This window comes from Cetorhinus maximus, chromosome 5 (assembly GCF_964194155.1).
Source record: "Cetorhinus maximus chromosome 5, sCetMax3.hap1.1, whole genome shotgun sequence".
Lineage (NCBI taxonomy): Eukaryota > Metazoa > Chordata > Chondrichthyes > Lamniformes > Cetorhinidae > Cetorhinus > Cetorhinus maximus.
The window spans coordinates 85,729,989-85,743,107 of NC_135883.1; the positions used below are offsets into that span (position 1 = coordinate 85,729,989).

General features: G+C 46.3%; 1 protein-coding gene across 1 annotated transcript in view; it reads right to left on the reverse strand.

The window, feature by feature from the left end:
* Positions 1 to 4,702, reverse strand: part of rnf217 (ring finger protein 217) — a 122,739-nt gene extending 118,037 nt beyond the window's left edge. The window contains exon 1 of the mRNA XM_078542158.1: positions 3,725 to 4,702. Within this exon, the coding sequence (XP_078398284.1) occupies positions 3,725 to 4,345 (621 nt within the window). The 5' untranslated portion in view covers positions 4,346 to 4,702. The remainder of the gene's footprint in view (positions 1 to 3,724) is intronic.
* Between the last annotated feature and the right edge of the window lie 8,417 nt (positions 4,703 to 13,119).

Genomic DNA, 13,119 nt, shown 5'->3' on the forward strand with positions numbered 1-13,119 from the left:
TTTGCCCCATTTGTTTCCCTAGTACTTTTTCTCTAGTGATAGTTATTTTATTTGTTTCCTCTCCCACCTTTTGCCTCTTGATTATTCAGTATTTTTGGAATGCTATTAGTGTCTTCTACCGTGAAGGCTGAAGCAAAGTATTTATTCAACTCCTCTGCCATTTCCTGGTTCCCCATTATTATTTCCCCAGCCTCATTCTCCAAGGGGCCTATGTTCACTTCGGCCTCTCTCTTCCTTTTCATATATTTAAAGAAGCTCTTACTGTCCATTTTATATTACTTGCTAGTTTACCCTCAAAGTTTATTTTCTCCCTCTTTATTTTTTTTTGGTTATCTTTTGTTGGTTTTTAAAACTTTCCCAATCCTCTGGCTTACCACTAATCCTTGCCACGTTGTATGTTTTTTCTTTCAATTTGATACTGCCCTCAACTTCTTTGGTTAACCATGGTTGGTTTATCCCCTTCCTTGAATCCTTCTTTCTCACTGGGATAAATCTTTGTTGAGAGTCGTGAACTATTTACTTAAACATCTGCCATTGCACATCAACTGTCTTTTCTGCTAAACTCCTTTCCCAGTCCACTCCAGCCAACTCTATCCTCATTCCTTTGTAATTACCCTTATTTAAGTTTAGCACTGTTGTTTCTGATCCAAGTGTCTCACTATCAAACTGAATGCTAAATTCTACCATGTTATGGTCACTGCTTCCTACTGAGATCATTTATTAAACCTGCCTCATTACACATTACCAGAGCCAAAAGAGCCTGATCCCTGGTTGGATTCACAACATATTGTTCTAAGAAACTGTCCTGAATACACTCTATCAATTCTTGCAGCAATTCTTGCAGCCAATTTGATTTTCCCAATCTATGTGAAGATTAAAGTCACCCATGATTAATGTACTGCCTTTTTTACATGCCCTCCTTATCTCCTGATTTATTCTCTGTCCTACAGTAGTATAGCTACTGTCACGGGGCCTATAGACTACTCCCACCAGTGTCCTTTTCCCCTTGTTATTTCTCACCTCCACCCATATGGATTCTACATCTTCCGATCCAAGATCCTTTCTTGCTCTCGTACTTATTCCATCTAGTACTAACGAAGCTACTCCACTACCCTTTTCTTTCTGCCTGTCCTTTCAAAAAGTCACATACCCCTGAATATTTAGTTCGCAGCTTTGATCTTCTTATAACCATGTCTCCATAATGGCTATAAGATCATACGCATTAACCTCTATTTGTGCCGTTAATTCATTCATTTAAGTAAAGGCCCATTAATTTTGCCTTTTTACCATTTTTTCCCCTTTGGCCCTATTTGCTGCTTTTAAAAAAATGTTTGTACACTCTGTCCCTTCCTGTCACACTCTGGGTATCATTACCTAAATAGCTGTCCTGCAAGGCTGCCATATCCTTTTGCTTTGTTAGCCTAAGTATCCCCTTTCCAGATCCCTCCCCCAAGCCCCCCACCCGCCATTTAGTTTAAAGCCCTCCGGCAGCGGGAACTGCCATGACGGGGCTGGAATAACCCAGCCATAGACATTAAATTTAATTGCAACTTGGAAGTATGAAACAATTCATTCTAGTGGGAAGAACAAGAAAGCAATACAAAATAGAGCATACAACTTTGAACAGGCTGCAGGAGTAGAGGGACCCAGGAGTATTGAGCATCAATTGTTGAAGGTGGAAGGGCAGGTTGAGAAACAGGTTAATAAACCATATGGGATCCTGAGTTTAAGTAGGCATAGCATACAAAAGCAAGGAGGGTATGATAAACTTGTATAAAATACTGGTTTGGCCTCAACTGGAGTATTGAGTCCATTCTGGGCACCACACTTTTAGGAAGGATGTGAAGGCATTGAACAAGGTGCAGAAAAGATTTACAAGAATGGCTCTGGTGATAAGGGACTTCAGTTATGTAGATAGAAGGAGAAATTGAGGTAGTTCTCCTTAAAGAGGGTTGAGAGGAGATTTGATAGAAGCATTCAAAATCATGAAAGCTCTGGACAGGGTAGATAGGGAATAACTGTTTCCATTGGTGGAAGGGTTGCAAACCGGAAAACACCAATTCAAAAGTGATTGACAGAAGGACCAGAGGTAACATGAGGAAAAACCTTACACAGCAAGTGGTCAGGATCTGGAATGCACTGCCTGAGAGTATAGTGGAGGCACATTCAATCATAGTTTTCAAAAGGAAATTTAAACAGAAAACATTTGCAAGGCTATGGGAAAACGGCAGCAGAACTAGCTGAGTTGCTCTCACAGAGAGCCAGCACAGACATGATGGGCTGAACAACCACCTACTATACTATAACCATTCTATGATAAAAGTACTTAAAACTGTCTTATAGAAAATCAAGTTTTATATTGTGAAGTGTTATAATTCCCATCTCTATGGATCAAATGCAGCTAACATTCTACGATCTGCAACCAACTGGTTTATGTCCAGGCATTCAGATGATTAACATTCTTTTGACAGTTATACAATTAACTACAAATGCATGGTCATTTATCTCCAGGGGACAACAGCAAACCACATTAGTTTAAATGGGTTGATTATGTTTTCTGACCTTTATCTTTGAAAGCATTGTTTCGGAAAGCAAATAAAATCACAGATTAAAAAGAAAAACAAAAAAGATGAATGTGAAAGAGGATACCATCCATTTGATCAAAAGTAAACCACTCAAATTATAAAACAGACTGCTTGCCTCGCTCACAAATTTAATGTTTCACCTTTAGCTCGCAGGCTGGGGTCTAGTTTCAGGATCTTCAGGCATCATAACTGAGTTATTGATGGAATGCATAACTGACAGAGGCAGAACTAGACTGCTTTACATTTAGGATACTGAACCATGCATTTTAAGAAATCTAGATATTGTTACCCAATTTCATTCTGGATTCATTTTTACAATGTGCAAAAGTTTTGTTTATGATAAAATCATAGAATCAGAAATTTCAGCACCTATTTGGTCTATGTGAAAGCCACACCCTTGAAACATATTTCTTCAACTACTTATCTTATTCCCTCTAAATAGCATAACTAATTTGACCTCAAATGTATTCCGTATCTTAATGATCATCCTTATCTGAAACAAGTCCGAATTCCTCTTTATGCTTCTACTGCTTATCCAAATGTATGCCCCAAGTTCAGCTTTATTTGCGGAAAGAAACAAACTCGCTCAATTCAGGTATTATGAGTTTAAAAAATGAATCCTAACTTTATATGAAGTTAGTCTGCAACGTAAAAAAACACGAAGATTACACTGTCTTTTTAAAGCAAGTGCACTGATCTTTGGCAGACCTCAGTAATCGAGTGTGTACATAGAAAACTTCCTTCAATTCAGTTTAAATCAGATAAATATTAACCAGTTGCAAAATGTCAGCTAATTTTGTCGATTGTAGATGCACTGAATTCATTTCATAACATCCCAGCCGTATGAAAAGGGAAGCACTGTTTTATTTTTCACTATTTAAAAGTTCAAACAAAAATATTCCGATCGCATTAGAAATCAAAAGTGCGCCCAAAGGTCAACAATCGATTTTAAATTCTGTTAATAGCGAATAAGAAGAACATAAGATACCCTGCGTGAATTATGAATGCGACCTGTAAAACTTCATGTAGCAATCAAGGTTCTAGTTTCAGTCCCTGTAGGGTTATGGTTTCTTGCATTGTCTGCGCTAAAGGGAACACCTAAAGTTACTGTTCTGGCAAGTGTGACGGATGGGAATTACCTGATTACTAAGATATCTCTTCAAACACTCCTCGCACACAGCCTTCTTGCAACATGGAAGTGGTCGGATGGATTTGTCATCTAGGCAAACTCGACAGGTCAAAATAATAAAATGTTTATGCTCTCCGGGATAAAGGGTTCCCACCGAATTCATGTCGATCTGCCGGGAGATATTAAAAGGTTCCCCAGTGGAAGGTCCTAAGCTCGCCGGGGTCGGGGACGGGGTGACATCCCGATCCGGGTGCCCTCTGAGAGCAGTCGGTGTGGATCGGCCCGAGTCAGAGGGCTCGTGGAGCCGTTCCCCCGTCTCGCCTTCCAGCCCCGAGCTCTGGTAGTTCTCGTTCTCCACACAGTACACGGTGCAGTAAACGTGCTGGGAGCGCTCCGAGAGCGGCTGCTCGGCGGCTGGCGGGAGCCCGGGAGCGGGCGCGGGAGCGGGCGCGAGGCGGCTGGAACGCTCCCCGTTGTCCTGCCGGCCGGCTGCCACATTCTCCATTCCAGTTCCATCCGGACCACGTTCCATCGCCCGCCTGCCCCCGGCCGCATCTTCACCCTCGCTGGACGGAAGCATGTCTTCCCCATCTCTGACACTTTCATCTTCCATTCCCGACTTCAATCCCATAGGCACAGCTCGAAACAAACCTAGTCCTGCATCTGCTTCCGGGTCCTACTTTTTTTTTTCCACAATCGCCACTAAAAACATCCACTCACCACTTCATGTGTGTGTGTGTTTTTTTTTTGGGTGGTGAGAGTGGGGGGGGTGCTGTCCAGCTTTTTTTTTAAATGTAACATCTCGGGAATGTTGGCTTTCTCTTTCCCGTAATTACATCCTTTCTCAGCACGGAGACCACGCTTCAATCCCACACCGATTTCCAAAAGGTAGGTTTAGAAACAAATCCAAAAATCCGGAGCTCCCTTGAAGTTACCGTGCAGCCGATTTCCCAGATTCATACTTTCACAACAAAGTCGGGTTCGTTTCAGCTGTGCGTACTGTATTTACCTACATAGACAGGCATCTTTCAGTTACCGTAATTATCCGGGTAAACCTGCTGCAAAATCTCTCGCAGAAACGGTGTGGTGTTCGTGTTCGTTGAACTGATACAACAACGGGTATCCACTGAAGGTGGACCGACTCGTGCTTCCGTTTTTTGAATAGGGCACCGCAAGTATTTTGCAGTTTGAGGGGAGAACCAGGATCTCTCCAAACAAATATTAATAAATAAACGATGATAATGATATTAATAAGCTAAGCCAGAATTCTGAGGTAAGGTGAAGCACACTCCCTGGCCACTGAAAGTTTCTAGCAAACCAATACACCAAGGGCATCAGATCTCTTGGAAATTAAAACAGAGGGAATCAGTCCAAAAGCCACTGGCTATCAGAGGGGGTGGAGCAAAATAGAAGGCCAGGAATAGGAATATGATGTTTTTAAAATTTTTTAATTTTTAAATTATTTTTTAAATCCTTTTTTCCCCATCCCCACTCCCTTTCAAGGTCATTTGTCACTTGTTTTTATGTTTTGCTTTCACAGAGCGCTGACCCTTGTTCTGCTATTAACACATTCTGCTATCTTACCTTTATGCCACTATCACTTTAGTCTTTACCACTACCATTAACACTCCCTTTGTCTTTTGTCCATGACATCTTTGTCGATCTCTCCTGAGCTCCCTGACCTTCTATTTTGCTTCACCTGCTCCACCCCCACTTAAACAATATAAAAGCCATCACATCTCTATTTCTCTTTAGCTCTGAAGACAAGCCATACGGACATGAAATGTTGGGCAGCATTTTCCAAGCCTGCTGGTGGCAGGTGTGATAGCTGGTGTGCATGGAAAATATGGTGCGACCTGCTTCACGACAGCAGAAAGCAGTTCACAATCGCCCGCTCAGCCCGCAGATACCAGGCCACGTTTCCCACCATCGGTCGGCAGGGAGCTAATTGTAATACATCAGCAAATAATTAAAAGGCCACCCCGCCAGGCTCTTAGATCCCTGCCGTATCGTCCGTCCACATCGGCGGGAAAGCACGCTGATGTGTTTCACACCAGCACACAGACGACGTGCACTTGGCAGCCTTCACTTTGGGGGAATTGAGGTGAGTGAGCAGCAGCGTTCTCCACAGCTCGCCCATTGTTTACAGGCCTCAGGGGCACCGGGGGTGGGAGGGGGCAACTGATGCCTGGCCTAGGAGGCGAATGCTGAGTGGGGGGAGGGGGATATCCAGGGGCAAGTGCTGGCCAGCCACAGAGGTGTCTGCTGAGGTGTGGGAGTGTCTGGGGGCAAGTGCCAGCCGGCCTCGGAGGTGACTGCTGGAGGGGGGAGTGGGGGGGGGGCGGTGGTCAAGTGGTGCCCTGGCGCTGCATTGCGCACAGGCAATCGAGATAGGGGGCACAGTATATGAGGAAGTGGCCATGCATTAGAGACACCTGTATAAACTGACCATGCCTCTGCAACTAAGACAGATCAGGCGCAGCCACATTGATATGATTAGGGTCGGGCTTCTAGCCTGCCCACCCATGCAAGCAACATGGAGGCACCAAAAGGGCCACCAAGTTCTCCATATCTTACCCACCCCCCCCCCCCCCCCCCCCCCCCCCCCCCCCCCGCCTCGACACAGCACAGGCTTTGAGTCCGCCACCAGTCTATTGGACCACAGAGCAGTTGAACTGCGCACGTTGTACAATCTCCTCGCCAACACTGACCATGTAGCAGTCACTGCTGGAGCCACTCACAGCCCCTTGCAATCTCAGCATCCTGGTTTGGATCAGTGTCCCCCATATCGCAGGTTGACAGGGCAGCCATGCAGCACATTCATCTCTGGCCATCCAAGGGGTGCCCAGCACTCTCCAGGAAGCATTATGGGGCAGTCACACAGGGCCAGGAAAGGTGCTAAGTACAGCGATGATAACCACGTCTCTCTCTTTCATGCTGCAGGAAGACCATGTCAGGATCGTGGATCCTGGTCACCTAGTTGTATGCCTGATGGCCTACAGAGACCGTAGAAGATGGAGGAGAGAGTGACTGAGGCTCCTGGCTGCGCAACGGCAGGAGCACAACCTCATGAAGAAGGGGCAGCAGGGGTTCCTGCACACGCTGCCCAGGAGCGACAGCGAGCCATGGTTGGTCAGCGCCTAGCCACACCCAAGGTCTATAGACACTGCCTGCCATTCCTGCAGATGACTGAGAACCATTGTCGCCGACGACTGAGCATGTCTAGGGACCTGGTGTCTCACATCTGCCACTTACTGCAGGACTTGGCGCAAGGGGACATGGAGGGCATCCAATGCCAGTGGCTATGAAAGTGACCACGGTGCTCAATTTCTATGCCAGTGGCTCCTTTCAGGGCTCCACAGGTGACCTCTGTGAGATTTCACAATCTGCCACCCACAAATGCATCCATGAGGTCATGGATGCTATCATCTCGAGGGCACACAATTTTGTGCATTTCGCCCGGGACTGGGACAGCCAGGATGCAAGGGCCATTGGATTCGCCCTGATCTCAGGATTTCTACAGGTGCAGGGTGGGATTGACTGCACTCATGTGGCACTCAGGTCTCCATTGCTACACTCAGTGGACTTCATCAACCGCAAGGGCTTCCACTCACTGAAAGTGCAGCTGGTATGCGACTATCAGAAACGCATCCTGCAGGTATGCACACGGTTTCCAGGGAGTGTGCACGACGCCTACATCCTGAGTCGCTCGCAGATCCCTGAAGTCTTCCAGGGTCCACAGAGGCTGCAGGGTTGGCTCCTTGGGGACAAGGGCTACCCACAGAGGCTGTGGCTGATGACACCCATGAGGTGGCCTCAGACTGCAACAGAGCAATGCTATAATGAGGCTCATGCAGCAGCTCGCAACTTGGTGGACCAGACCATTGGGATGCTGAAGATGCGGTTCCGGTGCCTGGACCAGCCTAGTGGAGCCCTGCAATACAGTCCACAGAGGATGTCATGCATCGTCATCGTCTGCTGCGTCCTTTACAACCTGGTGCTGCAACAGGGAGAGGAGCTGGCTGAGGAGGAGATGGAGGAGCTGCATGTCTCCTCCGATGAGGAGGATGCCAACAAGGATAAGGATGAAGGAGTCTTCGGTGGTGACGATGACGGGGATGAGGCTCTCACACTGGCTAGACAAGGCAGGCGCACTCGGGAGGCTCCTCATAGTTGCTAGATTTGTGGAGGATGATGACGACACACAGTGAGATGTCCCCATAGATCCTCACATCGCAGTTGAGAACATTTGACTCCAGTCTGGCTTATCGCAGCGCCAATGCCCTCTGTGAGAATGCTCCTGTCATGGAGATGCAGTGGAGGCCCTAATCGTCACTCGATCACAGGAGGATGATGACGAAATGCAGTGAGGACAACTCCATAGATCTTCACACAGCCTCTGAGAATGTCTGGCTCCTGTCTGGTTAAGGGCAGCTCACTTGCGGTCCATGGTCAGGGCTATTTCAGAGATGCAGCCATGAAACTTTTGACGCATCTGATGCTGTGTCCACCTTCAGCACCTCAGCCCTTCAGGAGCTGGTGCACAGAATCACTGGTTGCAGTAGCTGGTGTGATGGGGGCCAGCCCCACCTTAAAGGTGCTGAGAGCACACAGAGAACTCTGTGGTGCCTGCCTACTACATTCTGGCAGTAATGACTAGCACCACCAAGGTGTTGGCATCAGTAATGTTTCCAGGGAGTGAGAGGCTGGACCATCACTGTGGTCTGAAGGCTGCACATAGCACAGGGAAGAGGCCCTGGACTGAGACACCTGCCTTTATCTTGTGCAGAAAGGTTTCACATCTGAGTGACATGTTCTGATGAGCAGCTCATCAGAACAAGGAGCCACAGGCAGGGAGACATTCTTAGGAGTTTATTGACAATAGTGAACAGTATGTACAATTGATCAACACCCGTGGCCAGGCTGTGCAACTACTTTTACCTAACTTTCCCAACCCTGCCGCTGCGTCTTGGTGCTCCCCAGACATCCAAGTGGAGGTGGAGGCAGCCAACTGACTGCTATGCCCTGTCTGTGGTGACTTTGGTGGGCGTCCTCTGGAGAGCCGAGACTTGGAGGGTCCCATCCTGCTTTCGGAGTTCTGCTGTGTGGCAGTGGCACAATCCTCGGCCTGTGAAGCTAGAGCTGCGGAAGTCACAGGAAGGTAGGATTTGGATGGGCCAGTCACTCCCAGAGTCACCTGGGTGGATGGCTGTGGAGTGTGCACCTGCTGATCCTTCTCACTATGGGTGCCCAAGGGCCGCAGCTGACTCCTTGAGGAGAAGGGATAGCTGGACTGAGATCGAGCTGCCCTGCACCCCTTTTGTGTACACACTGTTGGAGGTCAACTATGGCATCAGTGATGGAGTTAAGCCCACGCAACAGTGCAGGAGTGACGTCCTGGACCAAGGTCTCTATGGTGGCCGCCATCCTGCCAGTGTTGACCTTGGTGCATTGCAATGCCGGCACTATCACCTCAGCCTGAAGATGGGCAGACTCCTCCATCATGCCTTGCAACCTGAGGAGTGCAGCGGACATCCCTTCCTGTTGTTCCCTAGTTTGCCTTTGCAGCTCCAGCAACTGTGACATGACCAAGTCCAGAGGCTCATCATCTGGCTCAGACTCAGCAACGTTCTGGCCTCCAGCAATCCTACGAGTGCCAGGGACCTGGGAAGTCCCTGCCTTTGCCTGCTGTGGATCAGAAAGTGCAATGTGCTCACCAGATTGTGATCCCGAGGCTACACTAAAGCTAGGTCCCACGGAGGCATATGTCTCTGAACTGGTGGAGGGTGTGGGTGAGCACTGTGACGGGACTTCAGGGAGGGTGCCTTCAGATTCCTTTTCAGAGGTTTCTTTGGAGCTTGATTGGAGGCCCTGGGTCATGGACTCTGTTGGCTGTTTGGCAGATGTGCCTGCAAAAGCAAGGGAAGATAATTAGTGCATGGCAGTGGCCTGTGGAAGAGGACACATCACTCACAGCATGAATGATCCTCACTTGGTAGAGCAGCGCCGACCTTACCAGATCAGCACAGGACTGGTCCTGGTCATCGCCGGCCAGCTGAATGGCTCTGTTTTCGAATTCTGTCAAAACTTTGATCTCCGGCATCCCTCCATCTGTCTGCGACCTTTCCCCCCCTGTTGTGAGCCAGCTTGCCCTGCATGGATAGAGATGGGGAGAGCGTATCAGGACTGCTGCTGGGCCAGATGATAAGTATGCCTGGCCTGTGTGGGTGGTGAGTGGTCCCATGGACGGGATGAGGACAATGACGGTGTGTGTGAAAGAATGAATGGTGATATCCCTTGCACTGGCAGTGAGTGAGGGCTCTGTGGATGTGTGATGGGTTTGTAAGCTGGGAGTGATGAAAAGAGTGACTTATCCTGGCAGAATGGAGGCGATCATTTTGCGGCACTGGTGGCTCCTCTGTAGGGCGTTTGCGCTGACCACCGCTGCCACCGCCTCCCAAGCTGGATTGGTGACATTGCTATCCTTCCTGTGGCCAGAGTGGGGATAGAGCACATCCCGTCAGGCCTCCATGGCATCCAGCAGTCACTTGAGGGACCCTTCATTGAAGCGGTAGGGGGGCTGCATCCTTTATTCCATTTGCAGGCCATGTCTCCCGGACAGTGATGGTGAGCTGGTGGTGATGAGTGCTTTGCTGGCACCTGCCTTTTAAAGATGGCAGCTGCCGTGATGCAACAATGAGGTGATGGCGAATGGATGAATGAGAGCCCACCCGCCATGGAAACAGCGTGTTTCCTGGGAATCCATAAATAATGAGGTGGGCTCGGGAAGATATGGCATGATAACCCGCCATTTTCATCAGTGGGTAGGACTCAATTTTACCTGCCCGCTACCGCACTAAGTGCAATTTTGGGAAAATTCCACCCATTAACTCTGTTTTTCTCTCCACAGATTCTGCCAGACCTGCTGAGTTTTTCCAGCATTTTCTGTTTGTATTTAGGATTTCCAGCATCTGCAGTATTTTGCTTTTACCTTTGATGGTGATATTGGTGTCATGGGGTTGATGACCTATTTGAATTGTTATGGCAGGCAATGAAATAGAAGGATTTTCAATTCAGGTTCAGCTGACAAAATCCAAAAGAAAATCTCCAGACTCTCAGACCATGAAGGAGAAGTCAGGGTGGTGTGTGACTGACTGCCGTTGCTTGCACGACCCTTTCATTCTACTTCATAGAACCAAGCTAAGTAAGATCTAACTTGTTCAAGTGAGTAGGTGGATGGAATCGAGAGACAGCCCTGTGAAAGTGCAAAGTGGAATATGAACTAATTGAAGCAATGGCATTTCTGTGGCATTTTGTGAACTGTTACATTTCTAGAACTGATAGTGCAATTAACAAAAGCCAATTGTTTTATTAAGGGGCAGGACAAACAGTACTTAACTCCCGCAGATTTTCAGGATTAATTTCTGTGAGGATCCTTTACAAAATGTCAAATTGAAATTAAAGACTAGGAAGGAAAGTTCTGTCTCTCAGCTGCTGATACTGATATTATTTACTTGTATTTTATTTGTTATTATTATTTCCTGTATGACACTCTTGATGTTTTTTCAAAGGGGAATATTACAAAGCTCAACAGTTATGAATAACAGTAGATGATGTAATAGCTTTACCCCCTCCCCCCCACCCCATACACACTATCACAGATTGATGAAAAGATAATTGAAGTCCATTTATTGCCTGATGAATGCCTTTGGATATGCTTGCTACGCTACATTTGTGACGTTCTAGACATATTTGGCACAAGAAATGTTAATGTATGGCAAAAGAAGAGGATCACTAATGTAGACGTGTATCTCTGCTGTGTCTAAGCCATTTCACCAGATGTTGACATTTTTTACTGTTATTCTACAGAATTTCAGCCAATGCTTCCATATTTAAAAAAGACAAACTTGTTTTACTCTCCAAAATTGAAGGCAATGTAACCTCCATTTGAACTGTGCCTCTGTAGCATAGAGCTCCTCAACAGACACATTTCCTACCTGAAATCCATACTGTCTTTCATGATAACAAAAATACAGAAGGCCATCATAACTCTTGGCAGAAAGAACTGGGCCACCTCCTAACAAGAGAAAATGTGGGGTAGGGAGCAGCTTGGACCCTGACTCAAAACCTGTACCTGCCAAAAAAATAAAAATGGCAATTCGTTACTAAGTTGGGCATCTAGTTCCATGATGTTAAATAGCACGGTATCTTCCACTCAGTGAGATTGGGTCAAGACTATTCCCCTGACACCTGCTTGATCAGATCAATATCAGTCATGGAAAGATCCCGATGACATTCCATACAGGCAACACCAATCATTACTTATCCTTATCAGTCTGCAACTATCACTCATCAAAAACACATGGAAACCTTGATGGAACTTCAGGAAAATTAATTAGACTTTGCTTGCAGAGACTGTTGAATTAATCATTGCTACTGCCATGAACTCACTATCATGATAATTAGCCAACTTCATAAACATGATGCTCATCTTGCTTCTTGGGCCTCATTCACGACTGGTCACTAACCTACCAAAACCATCTACTGAAAACTGCTGAGAAAGCAATAACCCAGTAAACATAATTGTCAAACTTGCGGCCCTGTTTAGGGAGAAAATACCTGCACTTTGTGTTCATCTGCCATGCTAAGCTAATGAATACTCAACTGCATGCGACGATGTATCATGTATCAGATACATTGCATCCTATTGCCCTCCAATGGTCCTCTGCAACATAGTTCCTCCACATCTTTATTATTCAGATACAGGACAAAAGTTGGTGAATAGACTGTGATAAAATCATGTCGCTAACTCATTTTGACTTGTTCTTATTGGCTTTCTGCAGGACACCCAATATGGTCAACATTTCCTGATTCCTTTGAAATTTCTTATCAACTCACTGATATGATGAGTGTACAGCACATGCTTCTTCACATCATCATATCATCTCCAACCCTACAGTCCACCAACAAGGTTTCAACTGGCCATGTTGTAGCCAGGCTCTACTCAAATACTTATGAACTGGACGGCAACAGTGCACATCAAATCTTCACTGGAGGCATTTAGTGGCAATAACATATGCCCTTATTGATAAATATAAGTGTCTTTAAATCATGCCCACTAGCTAAAATATATGATGGTCTGAACGCTTTGTGAACTGGCGAAGACAATGATCTAGGATTACTGGATGGAATATTATGACAAGTTTTCATATCCTAAATAATAAATTCCAAATCCATTTTAAAAACTATTTAATATGAAAAGTTGTGTCCTGGCACTGTTCCTTGACACAGCTCACTAGACAAAAAATGTTACTTTTATGATAAACGTTTGCCTCGACCTTTCAATTAGTTTCCTAGTTACATTAAAAGATTGCCGACAAATCCTTTCACCTCAACTTTAATTGC